This window comes from Entelurus aequoreus, linkage group LG13 (assembly GCF_033978785.1).
Source record: "Entelurus aequoreus isolate RoL-2023_Sb linkage group LG13, RoL_Eaeq_v1.1, whole genome shotgun sequence".
Lineage (NCBI taxonomy): Eukaryota > Metazoa > Chordata > Actinopteri > Syngnathiformes > Syngnathidae > Entelurus > Entelurus aequoreus.
The window spans coordinates 42,720,992-42,742,617 of record NC_084743.1 but is presented as its reverse complement, the minus strand read 5'-3'; the positions used below and the strand labels follow the sequence as shown (position 1 = coordinate 42,742,617).

The window sequence follows — 21,626 nt, the reverse complement described above, 5'->3', positions numbered from 1 at the left end:
TTTGCAAAAACAAGTGCAACTGTACTTATTTGCACAAAAGTGTTAACATTGTATTTCCATGGCATATTGCATTGTAACTAGTTCCACAGCAGTTTCTATCCTGTTCTTACCTTATCTCATTGATCTCATCTCATACTGTATGTGTGTTGATGTGTGCGTACACATGAAAAACATAACAAATACATGAACATAACAATGAACAGCGTTGTACTTTTTAGATGTCAGGGCCCTATGCAATATGTACACATATTCTTAATATAGTATACATTTTAACTAACCTTTATTTGACTATGTTTGTCTTTTTGTAGGTGGCTAAAATACGTGGTGCTGCTGACCGCCATCTAACGTTATGTTACTGTGTGTGATATATTGACTAACGTAACGTTATGTATAGGTACCTCATGCAACCCTGCTTAAAAAAAATCACTTGACAAAAAGTATGAATAAGGTAGCAAACTGCAGTGGACGCAACATATTGCTGTGTTTGCAATGACGTTATAACCATAGACATCTTATAAGTAGACGCAGCATTGGATTACTTTTCATGAGTAAGATTTAACATTAATGTACTATTGGTTGTATTTTATGAAAATAACATTACCACAGAGTTGAGAAGGAGCAAAGATCTTCAATATTTGTATGTGAAAATCACAAAGAAATCTTCTGGGGGAGGATGACGCCCCTACAGGGGTTTGGTTTACAAACTTTCAGCCCCACCTAAAACAAAATTCACCAGCCGCCACTGATTATGATGCATTCTCATTTTAGGCAAAATATAAGACAATACTTTCTTAACAGTATAATTGTAACCAGGAATAAGTCTTCAAGTGACAATATTCAAATACTAACATTGTTGGGTAAAACAGCATTTCGTTTTATTCTGAATCCAGTGAAACAGATTGGTGGTTTTAGCTGATATAAAGACTTTCAGGTGTTTATGTTTAAGTATTTGGCAGACGCTTTTATCCAAAGCGACATACATAAAAAATACATATATAACAATCACTGTAAACATGATCATTTAAGGGAAGAATGTAATACAAAATATCAATACAAAGTGTCAAGATAGAATAAACTCTGTACTGCTGCAGCAACAGAGATACAGTCTATAAGATATATAGATATCTAATGTATTCATACATTGTTTATGTAGGATATATGCATGTATATATAACCTAATCATATTGTTTCTTCAACTTAAAAATCGCTGACCGTTTTTTCCCCCTTCTCTGGGATTATATTCCCAGTTTTGATCTCGGACGTCTGGTCACTTATAGCATATAAGAATATTCTATTACTGTTAAGCAAACTATGAATAATAAAACATGTGTCCGTTATCATAGCTACACGTATGACAAAAAAGCGCGTGAAAATGAGTGGTATTCAGTGAGGTAAAATGAATTAAATGTGCTGACAGTTCATTGCTCCTGCCAAATGAATTGCACTGAGTGGAGCGGATCACCACTCCAAGATGGCAGCCCTGCGTCTCGTCTGCGCCAGTAGGCAGTAGCGCTCGATGCTGCGTCTACTTATAAGATGTCTATGGTTATAACGTTAGCAGTGAGTTTACAGCCTCACTGATTTAACTACACAGCAAATAAAAGTCATGTTACTTAGCCAATAAACGTTATCTTACATTCAAAACTTACCCTTCTTTGTGCAACTTCAAATGTCGAACGAAGTTGGAAGTTGTTACGTCTCCGTCTGTAATATTCGAACAGCGTGATTTGCATACGGCAATTCGTTTTTTGTTGACCAAGTCGTAGTTTTTATACCCGAACGAAACCAACGTTGGTATAAATCTTTCTCACTGGCGCGTTGTTTGACAACTCTTGTTCATTGGTTGTCCTGCAATTTGATTGGATGAATGTTGTGTGATGAAAACAACGTAGATCTAATTTGATGGGCTTTTGTACTGAGAGCACACACGCTGATAGACAGACACACAGAAAATGAAAGATACGGAGCGCTCCCAATAACTTTTTAAGCTTTAGGTTTTGGGGGAAATAGCAAGTCATGTCAAGTCAAAAGGCTCAAGTCCAAGTGAAGTCACAAGTCATTGATGTTAAAGTCTAAGTCGAGTTGCAAGTCTCTTTACATTTTGTCAAGTCGAGTCTAAAGTCATCAAATTCATGACTAGAGTCTGACTCGAGTCCAAGTCATGTGACTCGCGTCCACACCTCTGTGGAGAACCTTCCAGAAGGACAACCATCTCTGCCGCAATCCACCAATCAGGCCTGTATGGTATAGTTGCCACATGGAAGCCATTTCTTAGTAAAACGTGTGCAAACATCCACCTGAAATACTCTCAAACCATGATAAAACAAAATTATCTGGTTTGATGAGACAAAGATTGAACTCTTTGGGCGTGAATGCCAGGCATCATATTTGGAGGAAACCAGGTATTCCGTCCTACGTGTCTGTTTCTGTGACGTAAACAAGTTGACAGATAGCTAACATGGAGATTCCAAAGAAAGGGAAGAAAGAGTCCAGGCCTTTTATCTTTAAGAAGCTTTAGTGGTTTTCACAGGGAATGCACTTTTCCTTTCTTCTTGTCTAATTGGTCATTTCTTTCTTTGTTGTTATTATTGTAAAACTGTATAAAGAGACACAAAATATATGTCAAATAAACACCATTAAGTAACTACATTTCCATAAATGTTTGCTGCATAATATGTTTTCACACGTACACACACAGCCCACACAATAGCATGTAAACAGTGCTCATAAAGTGATGTAAATAGCCCTATATAGCCCATGTAATACTCATATCCACACATGAATAGGATTTACATTTATAAACATTGCACCCTCCCTTAGAGGAGTGAGCGAGCAAGCAAAGAAGCTACATGCTAAGTAGCAACAAGCTAAACAGTAGAACAAGCTATCGTCGCACAGTGCTATTTCTACATTTACACACACACACAAAACGTCTTCATGTTACTCATAAAACAGACACAAGACTTACAGACAATGTTTCCAAGGCACTTTGTGGGAAGAAACAACAAACTTGGAGCGCTGAAACACGTAAACCTGTCTCGTGTGTAAACAAGTGGGCGTCTGACTGTCGTGCTGAGACTACCGGAAACTAGAGGACGGACCAACTCGCCTTCAAAATAAAAGTCCCTTCTTATTACCTGATAATGTTACGTCACACTCCCCGCCTGGTATAAATACTATACCACTATTTCGAACTGCAGTAGGAACATGCTTGATACAAATTACAGAAACCTAACTTAACTTAGTCTGTATCATTAGCTGCCAAGAGAAGGACTGTCTCAGAGACAGGCCTCAGAAAAGTCTTTGCAGATCCAGATCTTGTGACCTTGAGTTCTATCTTCCTGACCTTCCCGTCCTGGTTGGGGAAAGTCTTTGTGACAAGAGCCAGGGGCCACTCATTCCTCTTAGCTTGATTGTTTTTGAGCAACACGAGGTCACCCTCCTTCAGATTAGGCTTGACATCTTGCCACTTGTTGCGATTTTGAAGTGTGGGAAGGTATTCACGCCTCCATCTGTGCCAAAAGGTATTGGCGAGATGCTGCACCTTCCTCCACTGCTGGCGGTAGAGATCCTTGTTGTCGAACGTTCCAGGAGGGGCAGGGAGAGTGCACAACTTCTGCGTCAATAGCGAAGCAGGGGTCAGAAGGAAAGGAGATTCCGGGTCTGAGGAGATCGGTGTGAGTGGTCTGGCATTAATGGTCGCTGTTACTTCTGCCATTAGCGTAGACAACACTTCATGAGTGAGATGTGATCGGCTGGATTCTTGAAGCATGGAGTCAAGAATTCTTCTGGAGACTCCAATCATGCGTTCCCAGGCTCCTCCCATATGGGAGGAATGAGGCGGGTTGAAAATCCACGTACACCCTTCCTCACCCAAATACTTCCTGACATTGGGCTCTTTGGGATCTGTTAGGACCATGTGCAACTCCTTGCAGGCACCAATGAAGTTTGTCCCACAGTCGGAACGAATCTGCTTTGCGGGTCCTCTCAGTGCAAATAATCGACGTAAAGCGTTGATGAAACTTGATGTTTCCATTGATTCGATGAGTTCTATGTGCACGGCACGCGTGCTCATGCACGTGAAGAGCACTGCCCACCTCTTGCTTTCAGCTTGACCTCCACGGGTTCGTCTCGTGGTGACAGACCAGGGACCGAACACATCAAGTCCCACATAGGTAAAAGGTGGTTCTGTGCACAGACGGTCTGGGGGAAGATCCGCCATTTTCCTTTCAGCAGTCCTTCCACGAAGTTTGTTGCAAACCACACATTTGCGGAGAATACTGTTGATGCACCGTTTGGCACCAACAATCCAGTATCCTGCTGTACGGATGGATCCTTCTGTGAAGACACGACCCTGATGTTTGACCTTTTGGTGGTAGTGTCTCACAAGGAGCTTCCCAATTTGGTTGTGGGCTGGAATGATAATAGGAAACTCCTCTCCAATGTCCAGTGTGGCATGCTTGAGCCTTCCTCCTATCCTCAAAAGTCCCTTTTCATCCATGTAAGGGTCCAGCTTTCTTAGGGCACTGTCTTTTGGAATGTTTTTCCCAGCAGCCAAGCAGTCGAGCTCAGTTCTGTAAGTCTCTTTTTGCACACAACTAATTATGATAGTCTCTGCTTTTGATAGTTGTTGTGCTGTACAGGGTTTAGTGATATCGCCGGTTGTGACTGGTGCTCTTTTACGTTCCAGCATGTTGGTTATGGAAGTGATAGCCCGTACTAGTGACTTCCATGTGGAAAATCGCCCAAACCGATGAGATCCTAGCTTAGAGTGAGGAATGGAAAGTGCTGTAGCATGGGAACGTACCTCGCTGTCAGTGTCTGGGTCGACGAGCTTGTGATGTTCCATTTCAGAGCTGGGAACTTCATCAGGCAGGTACAGAAAGGTGGGTCCTGTGAACCATGTAGTGTTTGTTAGCTCCGTTGCAGGAACTGATCGTGAAGCATGATCTGCTGGGTTTTGAGCTGTGTGGACGTAGTGCCACTGATCTGGTTTGGTTGACCTTCTGATTCGCTGCACCCTGTTGCAGACGTACACGTAGAAACGCCTGGTCTGGTTGTAGATGTATCCCAGGACGACTCTGCTGTCTGTGTAGAAATGCATTGTGTCAATACAAATGTCCAGCTCTCTCTGTACCAACTCTGCCATTTCCACTGCGAGTACAGCAGCTCCCAATTCCAGTCTTGGAATAGTGTGGGCGGATGGAGGTGCTAGTTTCGCCTTTCCCAGGACAAAACCGACGTGGCACCCTCCATCGCTGTCAATTACTTTGAGGTAGCCAACGGCAGCGATAGCCTTTACTGAAGCGTCACAGAAAAAATGAAGTTCTCTCTTCTGTGCAGTAGACAAGGTGGTAGTTGAGTACGCTCTAGGTATCCTGATGTCTTGTAAATCTTGTAATGAATCTTTCCACATCTTCCATTCAGCTTCCTTTGTCTTCGGTAGAGGGGTGTCCCAGTCAAGGGCTTCGTTGCAAGTCAGTTCTCGGAGTAGAAACTTCCCTTGAATGACGATTGGAGCTACAAGACCGAGAGGGTCGAACAGGCTGTTCACTACTGCTAGAGCACCTCTACGTGTGTAGGGTTTCTCTGTGGCTATTGTTTTGTAGGTGAAGATGTCATGCTTTAGCTCCCAGCTGAGTCCCAAACTGCGTTGGACGAGAGTAGAGTTGTCGTCGAAATCCAAGTTTTGTAGTCCTCCTGCATGATCTTCCTGAGAGAAGGCCTTTAGCACATTAGAGCAGTTGGATGCTATCTTGTGGAGTCTCAGGTTTGAAGCAGCCAACATCTCCTGTGTCCTTGTCAGCAGGTCGATGGCTTCCGTGGCTGAGGGTAGCGACGTGAGCCCGTCGTCGACGTAGAAGTCGCGTTCCACAAAGTGTTTGGCATCTAATCCATGTTCCTCTGCTCCATGTTCTGCTGCACGGTGAAGCCCGTAGATGGCTACTGCTGGGGAGGGTGAGTTACCGAATATATGGACTTTCATGCGATACTCCACAATCTCTTGGCCGGGGTCGTTTTCTTTGAACCACAAGAAGCGCAAAAAGTCTCTGTTGTCTTTGCGAACGACAAAGCTGTGGAACATTTGTTCAATGTCTGCTATTACAGCAACAGTCTCTCTTCTGAAGCGCAGCAACACGCCGAGCAAACTGTTGTTTAGATCCGGCCCAGTAAGTAGTACGTCATTCAGGGAAATGCCATGATGTTGAGCACTGGAGTCGAAGACGACCCTGATCTTGTCCGGCTTCTGGGGATGATAGACACCAAAAATAGGTAAGTACCAGCACTCACCTCCTTCCTCTAGTGGCGGTGCCAACTCAGCATGGTTGCGATCGAAGATGTTCTGCATGAAGGCAAAGAAGTCATCCTTCATCTTTGGCTTTCTTTCAAAGGTGCGATGAAGAGTGGTAAGTCTGCTGAGTACTTGTTCTCTATTGTTTGGCAGTCTTTGACGAGGAGATCTGAATGGAAGCGGTGCCACCCAGCTGTTGGTGTCATCCATTGTCATCTCTCTGTCCATGAAATCCAGGAACATTCGGTCCTCGATGGAGAGTCCTACTTGATCATCATCTTTAGTGCTTTGGAAGATCGTGTTGCCCAAGTTGCTGTCATCGAGGACAGGGATGTTGAATTTAAGGCTGCTAGAAGAAGTTGCATTGTGTACTTTGGAGCTGAACCTTTCCTTGACTTGAAGCTGGTTGGCACATGGAGTGAGGAGAGATGGTCTTCCATTTTCAAGCACACTGGTACGGTAGGAAGTCACAGCTGCCGCTTTGTGGGCTGACCCGAGACACACATCTCCTACGACAACCCAGCCAAGATCCAGTCGTTGGGCGAAGGGGGCACTATGAGGACCGTTTGCTGCTCTTTGACTTTATGGACCTGAAGGACGTCGCGTCCAAGAAGTATTAGTATCTGGGCTTCAGGGTCCAGACGTGGGATCATGTGAGCGATGGACCTCAAGTGGTTGTGGTGTTGTGCGACCTCGGGAGTTGGGATCTCGGACCGGTCGTCTGGCATGTGGTTACATTCTATGAGTGTTGGAAGCACCACACTGGTTTTTCCATCCAGAGACTCTGCGATGAACCCAGTGGCTCTCCTTCCAGATGTCTCGGAGACTCCTGCACATGTCCGGAGAGTGTAAGGTGAGTCTGAACCTTTGATTTGGAAGAGGTCAAAGAACTCAGACCTCGCCAGGGATCTGTTGCTCTGGTCATCTAGGAGGATGTAGACGTTAGTAGCTCTGTCTGGGTGTGTTTTGGGATAAACCTTAACAAGGCATATCTTGGAACAGGACCGGAGGCTTTGCCCTTTGCCGCAGACTTCTGTACATTTCGAGGTGACTGCTGGTCCAGGCGCTTTCTCTTCACTCTCCCCGCCATACTGTGAGGGGGGGTCCTTGTTCTCTTTATCCCACGGTGGAGGTCCAGGATGAAGTGCGGCTACATGGTCGTCGCTCTCACATTCATTACACTTGAGAGCAGTCTTACAGTTCCTCGCCAGGTGGGTCGTGGAGGAGCAACACTTGAAGCAGACCCCATTGTCTTTCAGAAAGGCTCTGCGCTGTTCAAGTGGTTTGCTTCGAAAACCACGGCACTTGTTCAGAGGATGGGGTTTCTGATGTATGGGACACTGTCTCCCGACATCGTCGAGCTTGTAACTTGAACTGAACATTTGAGAAGTTGAGTTGTTTCCTTCGACATCTGTCTTGTGGGTAGATACTTGTCGTTTAGCGTATCTTGCCCCTCTTTCAAACTGTTCGTGCTTTGGGAGATGATTAGATGTTTTCAACGGAGTTAGAGTGAGGGAAAAACTGGGGTCGTTTCTTCTACGTGCTTCGCTGCAGATGAAGTCGGTAAAGTAGGCAAAAGGGGGAAAGGAAACATTGTACTGCTCCTTGTACTGAGAACCCTTAGCCAACCATTTTTCTTGCAGACCGTGTGGCAGCTTTTCTACAATGGGGTTCACACCCCTGGCTGTGGCCAGGTATGAGAGCCCTTGCAGGTAGTCTTCAGACTTAGCAGCGTTTAACCCTGAGAGCAGGTCTCCAAGTTCCCTTCGTTTTGTGGGTTCTTTGTTGGACAGCTTCGGAAAATCCTCAAGTCTTTTGAAGAGGGATCTCTCTATCACCTCCGGGGAGCCGTAGCATTCTTCTAGGCGTTCCCAGACAAGTTGCAGACCTACAGCAGGGTTGGCGACATGGACAGAGCGAATCCTTTTGACATGCTCCGAGGACTCTCTTCCTAGCCACTTTGTTAATAGGTTGAGTTCCTCACTGGCATTTAAGTTGAGTTCTCCAGTAGCGTTGATGAAAGAGGACTTCCATGCCCAGTAGTTTTCCGGGTGGTCGTTGAACTGGGTGAGACCGGAACTCACAAGCTCCCGGCGCACGAAATATCTTGCAATGTCACTCATAGCAGTTATGTCTTTTGGATTTGACTGCAGTGAGGTTCTGAGAGGGGGATAATATGACTGGACAGGCGAGAACTGACGAGGTGGGACCGTGTCAGGGAATTGTCGATGTACTGCAGGCACCGACCTTGTGGGTTGCTGTGTAGCAGCTGATGTAGGCCTCCCAGTTTGTTGTGTAGGAGCAGTAATTGTCAACTCTTTGGGTAGTTGAGCTGCAGCTGACAGTTGAGGAGCTTGGGGAGTATATGTTTCTAGTACAGGGGGCTCTCCATAGCTAGATTGTCGCTTTGTGTGTTGTTCAACATAGTCGTGTGTGCGTTGGTTGCTATTGCTAGCCAATCCAAAGTGGCTCATTCTACTTCCTTCACGGCTCTCAAGCTCAGCTGCTTCTTCGAGGAATTGGGTTTCAGCTAATGCTGCTGCTACCTCCTTCTCATCCTGCAGTGTTGATAACTCGGCTGCTATTCTGGCTTCTTTAGCCTTCAGTTCTGCTTCTCGGCGTCCGTAGGAAGCGCGTGCGCGCGCAGCTTCGAGTTTAGCGCTGGCCTTGATAGCAGCTTTGCTAGTTGAGGAAAGACTGGATCCTGCAGTTGTGGTGGAATGCAGGGAGGCAGCGTCGTGTCCACGGTCTCTTTCCGTGCTGGCCACGTCACCGCTGCCGATGTCTCCACTTGTTTCGGCGTTGTCCATTTTTATTGCTTCTGTTGTTAAAGTGCCCGCCGTGAAGCTTGTCTTTTTACTATTCCGTCCTACGTGTCTGTTTCCGTGACGTAAACAAGTTGACAGATAGCTAACATGGAGATTCCAAAGAAAGGGAAGAAAGAGTCCAGGCCTTTTATCTTTAAGAAGCTTTAGTGGTTTTCACAGGGAATGTACTTTTCCTTTCTTCTTGTCTAATTGGTCATTTCTTTCTTTGTTGTTATTATTGTAAAACTGTATAAAGAGACACAAAATATATGTCAAATAAACACCATTAAGTAACTACATTTCCATAAATGTTTGCTGCATAATATGTTTTCACACATACACACACAGCCCACACAATAGCATGTAAACAGTGCTCATAAAGTGATGTAAATAGCCCTATATAGCCCATGTAATACTCATAGCCACACATGAATAGGATTTACATTTATAAACATTGCACCCTCCCTTAGAGGAGTGAGCGAGCGAGCAAAGAAGCTACATGCTAAGTAGCAACAAGCTAAACAGTAGAACAAGCTATCGTCGCACAGTGCTATTTCTACATTTACACACACACACAAAACGTCTTCATGTTACTCATAAAACAGACACAAGACTTACAGACAATGTTTCCAAGGCACTTTGTGGGAAGAAACAACAAACTTGGAGCGCTGAAACACGTAAACCTGTCTCGTGTGTAAACAAGTGGGCGTCTGACTGTCGTGCTGAGACTACCGGAAACTAGAGGAGGGACCAACTCGCCTTCAAAATAAAAGTCCCTTCTTATTACCTGATAATGTTACGTCACACCAGGCACCGCTCAACAGCAGGCCAATACCATCCCTACAGTGAAGCATGGTAGTGGCAGCATCATGCTGTGGGGATGTTTTTCAGCGGCAGGAACTCAGAAATTAGTCAGGATAGCAGTAAAGATGAATGCAGCAATGTACAGAGACATCCTGGATGAAAACCAATGCTTCCCATCAAACTTAATGGATCTTGAGTGGTGCTGCAAAGAGGAATGGGCGAAGAGGAATAGATGAAACTGCCCAAAGATAGGTGTGACAAGCTTGTTGCATCAAATTCAAAAAAACTTGAGGCTGTAATTCCTGCCAAAGGTGCATCAACAAAGTATTGAGTAACTGCTGTAAATACTTACATACATGTGATTTTTTATTTTTTTTATTTTAACTGAATAGGCAATTTAAAAAAAACAAAAAACCTTTTCACATTGTCATTATGGGGTATTGTCTGTATAATTTAAAGGACACAAATTATTTATTCTGTTTTGATATAAGGCTGTAACATAGCAAAATGTGGAAAAAGTGAAGCGCTGTGAATACTGCAGATGCACTGTATGTATAATATGTTATGCTAAGCAGCGAAGATCTATTTAAGAAAGATGTTTATTTTGTTCTGTTAAGGGGATGTTTGCAACCTTAAACGGTGGCCTTGAGGGCACTAACTTTGTAAAGTGTTTTAAGCATTACATCCCGCCCTATCGTCAAAACAATATTACTGCAAATTTATATAGCTGCTTCTCTGGGACTACTTTTGTGTATGCACTAGACAGTGGTGAGTGACAGCCTGAACCTCAGACATTTTTCCCGGGCCGACGAGCAGTTTTTATTCAATATAATAAGTAACTGTGAAAATTATAGACCTTTTAAAAATATATATATATATGATCTGTTAAGCAACTTACGGTAACACAAGCTAGCAAGTGGTGTTTTTGTTATAATTTTTGGTTTGAAAAATTTAACTTTAAGGCAATTTCAAACCACCCCATTAACTTTGTTTTGCACCCAAAATGTTGTACTCTTATTTATTTATTCATTTATAGAGCACTATTTTAAAACAGCCACTACTGCCTTAAAGTGTTGTACAGATTAAAAAACAGAAAGTTGAAAGATTAAAAAACAATAACAACAATGATAAAATCAAAAAAATTAGTACAGAGCATTCTGTAATAATTATATAACAAAACACAGCTAAACAAACCAAGCAAATGGTAAAAACTAAATAAGTACTACACATAAACAACAAAAAGCCCTGAAAATAGAATACAAAAATAATATGCATTAAAAATGGTATGAATAAAACATTAACATGCCCGCTTTTTTCGTCTTAGCCTGCTTTAAATCATGCGTTTACTTATTCAAAACATGTATTTGTATTACTTTACATCAATTCTGGTTAGAGTCAAATAGTGTACAAATATGAGTGTGTACATTTTCAGTTATCAGGTCATCAATGAAAGGTGAAATAAACAAGAATAGTCCAGTTGCTTCCATCTAACATTTGCTTATATTATGAAACACATTTTACACAAATAAAAAGGCAAACACTAAGCATTTTTAGTGCAGTACTGGCCGTTTTGTATCCTCAAGTGCGTTCACAACTCAAGTGCGTTCACAACTTCACAATCTGTACGGAAAAATGCAGTGCACTAAGTGTAAGTACGGAAGTGCACTCACTGAGACACAGAACAAAAACACAGAACGTAAGGGAACTAATTTGTCCAAAAAGGTCGGAATACGAATCATAAATTGAACAATATTACATTTCAGCATCCACACAATAACAATGGAATAATTAATGAAGAGTACATTTACAAACACCATGTTGTCCGTTTTTTTTTTCCATATTTCGCGATGGGCGTGTCGCTTGTGATTGACGTCACACTACAGGAAGTAAACATTAGCTCATAGTTATCTTGGTGATCGAAATAGCTCGGATATTATTCTATTTTACGAAGGTAAGACCCAATTGTTCGTCATATTTTGACGCTATTCCACGTAGAAACCACATTATTATAATTAATCTATCTGTTTATACCAACCAGTGCCGTAGTTTGCCTCGTTGCAGAGAGAGGCGATTGGTGTATAAACCCAACATTTATGAATATGTAATGATTAAAACACATTTACCGAATATAAAGACGTGTATCTAAATAGTGTCTTTTTCAAACAATTGTAATTTGCAAACATGTAATTGCTGTTTGGCAGTTATTTAGTAATTTTACCACCGCTAGCTGTTGAAACAACATGAACATTTAATAATAAAAGATAAAAAAGGGAGTTTGGGTTATATTGGTTCGGTACGCCCATATAAGCAATGTAGCAGTTAGCTCATCCATGCAATCTTTTTACTTTGAGAGGCATTTGGAGCCCCTTGTACAGCCCTTTGAGACACTTGTGATTTAGGGCTATATAAATAAACATTGATTGATTGATTGAAATAAAACATAGCGAAAGTGTTGAACAAATTGAAATCAGGCTGTTCATTACAGCAAGGATTTTCAAAGTGCAGCACGCAGGCTAATTTCGGCCCGCAGCTTGTTTTTGTTGGCTCTCGGCATACAAACGCGATACATTCAGTATTAATTATATACACTCACTAGCATGCTGATGTTTTGTTCATACATGTTGGCTTATCAGAATCACAATCACTTTTATGCTGACACACAACGAATTTGACTTGGTAGACTGTGGTCTCCCTGTTCAATGCAAGCAATAAAGAAACACACAACTACGAGATAGCGCAGCAGTGTTAATTCTCAGCAGTTTTTATTTTAGTTTTAGTCAAAGTCTTTTGACGGATATGTACAAAACCCAAAACTGTACTGTGCAATCTGCTAATAAAAGTTTCAATCAATCAATCAATCAAACCAGTTAAGTTGGCACGTTGTGTAAATCGTAAATAAAAACAGAATACGATGATTTGCAAATCCTTTTCAACTTGTATTCAATTGAATTCACTGCAAAGACAAGATATTTAATGTTCGAACTGAGAAACATAATTTTTGGGGCAAATAATCATTAACTTAGAATTTAATGGCAGCAACACATTGCAAAAAAGTTGTCACAGGGGCTTTTTTACCACTGTGTTACATGGCCTTTCCTTTTAACAACACTCAGTAAACATTTGGGAACTGAGGAAACCAATTTTTGTAACTTTTCAGGTGGAATTCTTTCCCATTTTTGCTTGATGTACAGCTTAAGTTGTTAAATGGGTAAATGCTTCATAATGCGTGACACATTTTCAATGGGAGACGGGTCTGGACTACAGGCAGGCCAGTCTAGTACCTGTACTCTTTCACTACAAAGCCACACTGTTGTAACACGTGCAAATGTGACTTGGCATTGTCCTACTGAAATAAGCAGGGGCGTCCATGATAACGTTGCTTGGATGGCAACATATGTTGCTCCAAAATCTATATGTACCTTTCAGCATTAATGATGCCTCCACAGATGTGTAAGTTACCCATGCCTTGGGCACTAATCACAGATGCTGGCTTTTGAACTTTGCACCTATAACAATCCGGATGGCTCTTTTCCTCTTTGGTCCGGAGGACACGACATCCACAGTTTCCAAAAACAATATGAAATGTGGACTCGTCAGACCACAGAACACTTTTACAGTTTTACACTTTGCATCAGTCCATCTAAGATGGACTGATGCAGGGATCGAAGGTCACGGGCATTGCCGCTTACGTGCAATGATTTCTCCAGATTCTCTGAACCTTTTGATGATATTACGGACCGTAGATGGTGAAATCCCTAAATTCCTTGCAACAGCTCGTTGAGAAATGTTGTTCTTAAACTGTTTGACAATTTGCTCAAACATTTGTTCACAAAGTGGTGACCCTCGCCCCATCCTTGTTTGTGAATGACTGAGAATTTCATGGAAGCTGCTGCTGCCGGCGGCGTTTCTGGGTGTTGTTGATAAATAGCTTTTGCTTTGCATAGTAAAGTTTTAACTTGCACTTACAGATGTAGCGACGAACTGTAGTTACTGAAAGTGGTTTTCTGAAGTGATCCTAAGACCATGTGGTGATATCCTTTACACATTGATCTTGGTTTTTGATGCAGCACCGCCTGAGGGATCAAAGGTCACGGGCATTCAATGTTGGTTTACAGCCTTGCTGCTTACATGAGTGATTCCTCCAGATTCTCTGAACCTTTTGATGATATTACGGACCGTAGATGGTGAAATCCCTAAATTCCTTGCAATAGCTGGTTGAGAAATGTTGTTTGTGCTTATGCATTTGTTCACAAAGTGGTGACCCTCACCCTATCCTTGTTTGTGAATGACTTAGCATGCTTTTATAATTTATACCCAATCATGGCACCCACCTGTTCCCAATTAGCCTGTTCACCTGTGGGATGTTCCAAATAAGTGTTTGATGAACATTCCTCAACTTTATCAGTATTTATTGTATGTATTTATTTATATTCTCATTCTTTTTTGCCACTTGTGCCAGCTTTTTTTAAACATGTTGCAGGCATCAAATTCCAAATGAGCTAATATTTGCAAAAGTTTTCTAGTTCGCACGTTAAGTATCTTGTTTTTGCAGTCTATTCAATTGAATATAGGTTGAAAAGGATTTGCAAATCATTGTATTCTGTTTTTATTTACCATTTACACAACGTGCCAACTTCACTGGTCTTGGGTTTTGCACATACTGTCTAACATCCATACATACACAGTCACACACACACATACACACACACACACACATATATATATATATATATATATATATATATATATATATATATATATATATATATATATATATATATATATATATATATATATATATATATATATATATATATATATATATATATATATATTACACACACACACACACACACACACACACACACACACACACACACACACACACACACACACACACACACACACACACACACACACACGTACACACACGTACACACACACACAAACAAACAAACTCTAGGGACAACCCCCGACAAGCCCGCACCCAGACAATGGCACAACACTGGGCGTGCAGGATTGGCAAAAAATTATTAAATACAATATCTGCCTTGTTTTTAATGAATACTTAGACCAACTACTCTACTGTATGTTAATGTTGGTCATTGTTGTGGTATTTGGAGAGCCAAGTTTTTTTCTGAGGTGGTACTTGGTGAAACAAGTTTGAGATCCACTGAGATAGACGACACACATCTTTGAGCTGCAAGTTTATGGCTCTTCTGGCCAAATCTGAACATTTGTGGTTTTAGAAGGCACAACAATTAAATAAAGGATGCCTGCTCGCCAAGTAGGGACTTTTGAGACATCTTGTCTTCCATATGCATACTGTATCAATACTGTGCGCACTAAATCCAAAAACCAAAAATTACGCAATACTGCATAAATCAGTAGCCAAAAGAGGGGCCTTTTAGACATTTTATTAATATGAATAATATTTAAATGTAATACATTTAGAAAATATAATAATAATATACAATACATTAACAATATAATAATGATATACAATATAATAAGTAAAGATGTATAAATAATCAATTTATAATTAAATCCTAGCCCCTGAACCAAATCAAACTATGAGGTGTCAAAAGATTCCCACCTCTATGAAGTAACAAACTACATGTAGTTATACATTTAATCTATCTAATTTGAGATGCACCTACAATTGCCCATGCTCTCTTTCATCCGTGATATACGTAACGCATAGTGTTGATTTTTTCTAGATGGCGTGAGCAGCACCTTTCATCGCGACAGCGTCAAGCCAACGACCCTCAAAGCATGGCGGAGGTGCTGGGACAGAAGTGTTTGGTGGTCTTGGGTGTACTGCTGGCTTGGCTGGTACTTTTTCATCTGCTTGTTAATATTTGGCTGCTGTGCATGTTCACAAGCCTGCTGGTGGTACTTGGTGGGTGGCTTGGCTCACAGGCGATATTGGAATCCAACAGCTTGATTCACCTGGAGAGATTTATCAAACTGCAACAGGTAAATCACTGTGCACCTTTCACTTTAATAAATATCGTAGCAGTGATGTTCAAAGTTGTTTTTTAATTGGCTACAAGTAAATGTTGCTCATGAACATGTATTGAAATATACCATTATGAATGATTGGGTCCACTCTGAATAGAAAACAATAAACAAATTGCAAGAAAAAAAGTATTTTCGGAAGGGAAAACCTTCAAATAACTTTACGCAACCATCTTTCATCTACAATCATAAATGGCTTTAATTGATTATCAAAAATGCTTGCTTACAGGAAGTTGCTCTTTGTGTTGCCCAACATGTGTTTGTTGTGCTGTAATTTTTCTGTTTCCGCTGTTATTATTAAGTTAGTGTCAAGCGGGATTTAAGATTGCTATAATAGGTGAGGGTGTGAGTGGCCGCACTTATACTAAACTATAAAGTTAAGGACCATACAGTTACAATGTGGTACATCACATACTGTACCGTATTTTTCGGATTGTACGTCGCTCCGGTGTATACGTCGCACCGGCCGAAAATGCATAATAAAGAAGGAAAAAAACATATATACGTCGCACTCGAGTATAAGTTGCATTTTTGGGGGAAATTTATTTGATAAAATCCAACACCAAGAATAGACATTTGAAAGGCAATTTAAAATAAATAAAGAATAGTGAACAACAGGCTGAATAAGTGTACGTTATATGACGCATAAATAACCAACTGAGAATGTGCCTGGTATGTTAACGTAACATATTATGGTAAGAGTCATTCAAATAATTATAACATATAGAACATGCTATACGTTTACCAAACAATCTGTCACTCCTGATCGCTAAATGCGATGAAATCTTCTTCCTCGTTGTCGCTCCTGGTATGCGCCGCTAGCGTCCTTTCTTTCTGCTGCTCGATCGCCGTTTTTTGCTGCATATTTTACTACGTCCAGCTTGTAATCTGCAGTATATGATTTCCTTTTCGGTGCCATTTTTGTTGAGCCCTTCTCAGTTTTTATAAGTTACCGCCAATGTTGGCGGTAACTTATGCCGTAGCCATTTTAATAGCTACGGCAGTAGCATATAGCATATAGCAGTTAGTATCCCATGACCCACTATGCACTTCTGCCATGACCCTCCCCCGCCGAATTCTTATTGGTTGACGTGTGTATGACGTGTGTATGACGTGTGTATGACGATTGCTGACGTGTGTGTGACGATTGCAGACATTGGCTTCGTATCTTCCGTGAATTAGATAAATAATATTATTTGATATTTTACGGTATATGTCGCACCCACGGCCAAACTATGAAAAAAACTGCGATTTATAATCCGAAAAATACGGTATTTACAAATTCACATCTTGTCCAAAAAGGAGTAGGAAGAAGTAGAGTTTATTTAATGCTACCCCTTTTTGAGTTCATAACAATTTTTCACACATTTGTTCAACCAATCTGTAACATACACAAAAAACTAATGAAATAAATAAATAAGGAATCTAAAAAGTTTACATATGAGTATGTAGTTCTTAATAAATTGTGATTAACATAATTTGCTGAATATGTGATAAATGATAGATTATGTCTCATTTATCAATAATAGTAGGGTCAAGATTTTTATTAGGAATTTTCTTTTTCTTGTACTTTAACACTTTGAGTTTGAACAACTTCTTGAATTATATTTGTATATTGTTTGAGGTATTTGCCTAATCCGTTCCATAATTTACCTCTAGATACTGGTATGCTAAAGGTTTAAAGTGTTGTACGCACATACACATGTTGTAAGTAAAATGTTTCCCTAAGGTGTATATATCTTCACTTTTGTTGAGAATAAGTTGTTGTAAGTTATTAGGTAGTAGGTTATTGTTAGCTTGGTACATAATTTTAGCTGTTTGCAAAAGTACCTAATTATTGAATTTCAATATTTTTGATTTGAAAATAAAGGGTTTGAATTTTTCCTACCGTTTTTTATTATACCTACACATTTGATTTATGTTACCCTTTTAATGGCTAAACTGTTTATATGTACTAGTGTTTGACTGTGTTTCTTACTGTTACCAAATAGCATTGTTTTAGTTGTAATTAGATTCAACATAACCGACCTCCCTATGGATTGCACTCTCACATTATTGACCATACCCACTCTTCATCCATTTCACCGGTAACCCAGGGGTGGGGTTCTGACCTTGGCGGTCCCTCCCACGGTTTCTCATTTTTCCCATTGGGTTGAGTTTTTGTTTTGCCCAGATGTGGGATCAGATCTGAGGATGTTGTTGTGGTTTGTGGAAGCCCTTTGAGGCATTTGTGATTAAGGGCTATATACATGAACTTTGATTGATTGATTGATAATGTTTTTGTCAAACCTTGTCTTTAATTTATTGATTTCTTCTGTTATTATTTGTGTTGGATTTTGTGTGTTCTCTCCTGAGCAAAATGCATATTCTCTGCAAATAGTACTAACTTAAGTGTTTTGTAACTTTACAAATGTTGTTTGTATAGGGATTGAACATTTTTGGTCTCAGTGTTGCTCCATGGGGTATGCTGCAATATATATTTAAAGTATACATACAGTATTTAAATATATATTTACTAGGTAAGTACATTTGATTGACAAATTATATCCGTCAGTATAATGTAATTTAATATTGCTTTCCACAAATGTTTAGTCAGTCAATAATGATGTGACAGTTAATGCAATGATTGATTAAATTTTTGTAGACAAAACAAATAAGTAATTCAATCTAAGACATCAGTGTTTTTCTTTATTGATAAACCTTTATCTGTTTCCATCAAAATCTGTTGCTAACATACTAATTTACTTTGATCACCACTTAAAGGCCTACTGAAACCCACTACTACCGACCACGCAGTCTGATAGTTTATATATGAATGATGAAATCTTAACATTGCAACACATGCCAATACGGCCGGGTTAACTTATAAAGTGCAATTTTAAATTTCCCGCCACACTTCCGGTTGAAAAAGCCTTCGGAGGATGACGTATGCGCGTGACGTAGCCCGGGGAACAGAGGTATGCCTTCCCCATTGAATACAAAAAAGCTCTGTTTTCATTTCATAATTCCACAGTATTCTGGACATCTGTGTTGGTGAATCTTTTGCAATTTGTTTAATGAACAATGGAGGCTGCAAAGAAGAACGTTGTAGGTGGGATCGGTGTATAGCGGCTGGCTGTAGCAACACAACAAGGACTACTCACCTGGATAGCAGACGCGCTAGCCGATGCTAGCCGCCGGCCACCGCACGGATGATCGGGTGAAGTCCTTCGTCGCGCCGTCGATCGCTGGAACACAGGTGAGCACGGGTGTTGATGAGCAGAGCAGATGAGGACTGGCTGGCGTAGGTGGAGCGCTAATGTTTTTATCATAGCTCTGTGAGGTCTGGTTGCTAAGTTGCTAAGTCAGCCTTAGCGTCGTTAGCAACAGCATTGTTAAGCTTTGCCAGGCTGAGATCTATTAACCGTGTAGTTACATGTACATGGTTTAATAGTATTGTTGATCTTCTGTCTATCCTTCCAGTCAGGGATTTATTTATTTTGTTTCTATCTGCATTTGAGACAGATGCTATCACGTTAGCTCATGCTAAAGAGCTTCGTCGATGTATTGTCGTGGAGATAAAAGTCACTGTGAATGTCCATTTCGCGTTCTCGACTCTCATTTTCAAGAGGATATAGTATCCGAGGTGGTTTAAAATACAAATCCGTGATCCACAATAGAAAAAGGAGAGAGTGTGGAATCCAATGAGCCAGCTTGTACCTAAGTTACGGTCAGAGCGAAAAAAAATATGTATTTCACTGCATTCTAGTCCGTCACTCTAACGTTCCTCGTCCACAAATCTTTCATCCTCGCTCAAATTAATGGGATAATCGTCGCTTTCTCGGTCCGAATAGCTCTAGCTGCGTTGAAAACAATAGGAAAATATGAGGGAGTGAACAACTGACAACGTCACGCTACTTCCGGTAGGGGCAAGTTTTTTTTTTATCAGAGACCAAAAGTTGCGAACTTTATCGACGTTGTTCTATACTAAATCCTTTCAGCAAAAATATGGCAATATCGCAAAATGATCAAGTATGACACATAGAATGGATCTGCTATCCCCGTTTAAATAAAAAAAATTCATTTCAGTAGGCCTTTAACACTTTGTTGCCATGTCCCCAAAAAGTGTGTATGGGGGGTATAAAACTTGCAGACTGCTGCGCAAATTCTCACATCAGGTTGTGTTTTTATAGAACACATACTTTAATTGAAAAACGCTGTTTGCAACTTTTCGGTCCTGTTCTGGGTGTACGCAAACTTTATAGAGAAGGCCTTAGGTGCGTGTGTTGACAAGTTAAGATACATACTGCCATCTACTGTACAGAGTACGACTGTAATGATAACCGGTATTAATAATAAACTGCGGTAAAATTGCCGACGGTTAGTCTTACTGTTTTAAATTATAATGAACTAAAACTGTGATTGATAACCACACTTACATAAACTTAGAAACCAGTGAAACTGTTCATTTACTAGAGAAGCAAGCTATCGCGCTAATCGCAAGCTAGTTTCAACGCTAACATGAATACAAGTGACATTAATGTCTTTTCTTAGTATAGGCATCACACCCCAATTTAAACGTGTTAAACAAATTACTGTCTGAGCAACTAAGCTATTCAATTTTGCACATTAAACCTACAGGCTGTGTTCTCATAGGACGCTGCTGACTTCACATAAATCGGACGTGTAAACCTTGATATACATATTTAAACACTCAAATAACAATAATGTGGTTCTTAAGAAGCAACAATAGTATGTATATGTTTATTCTTCCAAGGAAAGTATAGTGTGTGTCTATTTATTTATTCTAAAAAAAACTTGGTTGAAAGATTTCAGTGTGTGGATAGGTACTTTTTGAGCACATTCAACATTACTACGACAATATTGACAACTGTGATAATTTTGGTCACAAAAGCTGTGATGTGATATTTTTCACATCATTACATCTACAGAGTTGTTGCGACAACATACAACCATTGACAGTCCCAATATATTGTGTTTATAAGCGAGGACAAACAGGTAGTCCAAATGTATTGCAATTTTCTTTAGCAATATGGAATATAAAAATCTGTAAGTGGAGAATAATATAGATCCGAAAATAAATGTTTCTCTCCCACATCAAGATGAATTGTTTTTATTACACAGACAAACAATACAGTAACAGCATTGAATCCGACAACAAACTGTAAATCATTCATTTAAACAGCAAAAGTTTTTACGCAAACTACACCAACATCAAACATTTTTTGATCAATTCGACAACCATTCAGAGTGATCGCTATCTCAGAGACTTGGATTGAAGATAAGAAAGTAATAGACTTTGATCTAAAAGGATATGAACTCAACTACATCAACTGAACCAACAAGACGGAGGAAGAGTAGCTGTGTATGTGATGAAGGACTTGCACTACCATGTAGTAAAAAACATGTCATTTACAATTGATAATATTTTGGAATGAATAACCATTGAAATATGTAATGGAAAAAGCAAAAAACGTACTAATCCGCTGTATATCAATCAATCAATCAAAGTTTATTTTTATAGTCCTTAATCACAAGTGTCTCAAAGGGCTGCACAAGCCACAACGACATCCTCGGCTCAGATCCCACATCAGGGCACGAAACAACTCAACCCAATGGAAACAACGAGAAACCTTGGAGGGGATTACAGATTTGGGGAACCCCCTGGGCGACCGGTGCAATGGATGCTGAGTGGATACGGT

At 40.4% G+C, this 21,626-nt stretch overlaps 1 protein-coding gene across 1 annotated transcript in view; it reads left to right on the top strand.

The window, feature by feature from the left end:
• The first annotated feature begins 11,768 nt into the window (after window positions 1–11,768).
• Window positions 11,769–21,626, top strand: part of LOC133663423 (sorting nexin-19-like) — a 62,712-nt gene continuing 52,854 nt past the window's right edge. The window contains exons 1-2 of the mRNA XM_062067884.1: window positions 11,769–11,854; window positions 15,624–15,882. Of these exons, the coding sequence (XP_061923868.1) occupies window positions 15,679–15,882 (204 nt within the window). The 5' untranslated portion in view covers window positions 11,769–11,854; window positions 15,624–15,678. The remainder of the gene's footprint in view (window positions 11,855–15,623; window positions 15,883–21,626) is intronic.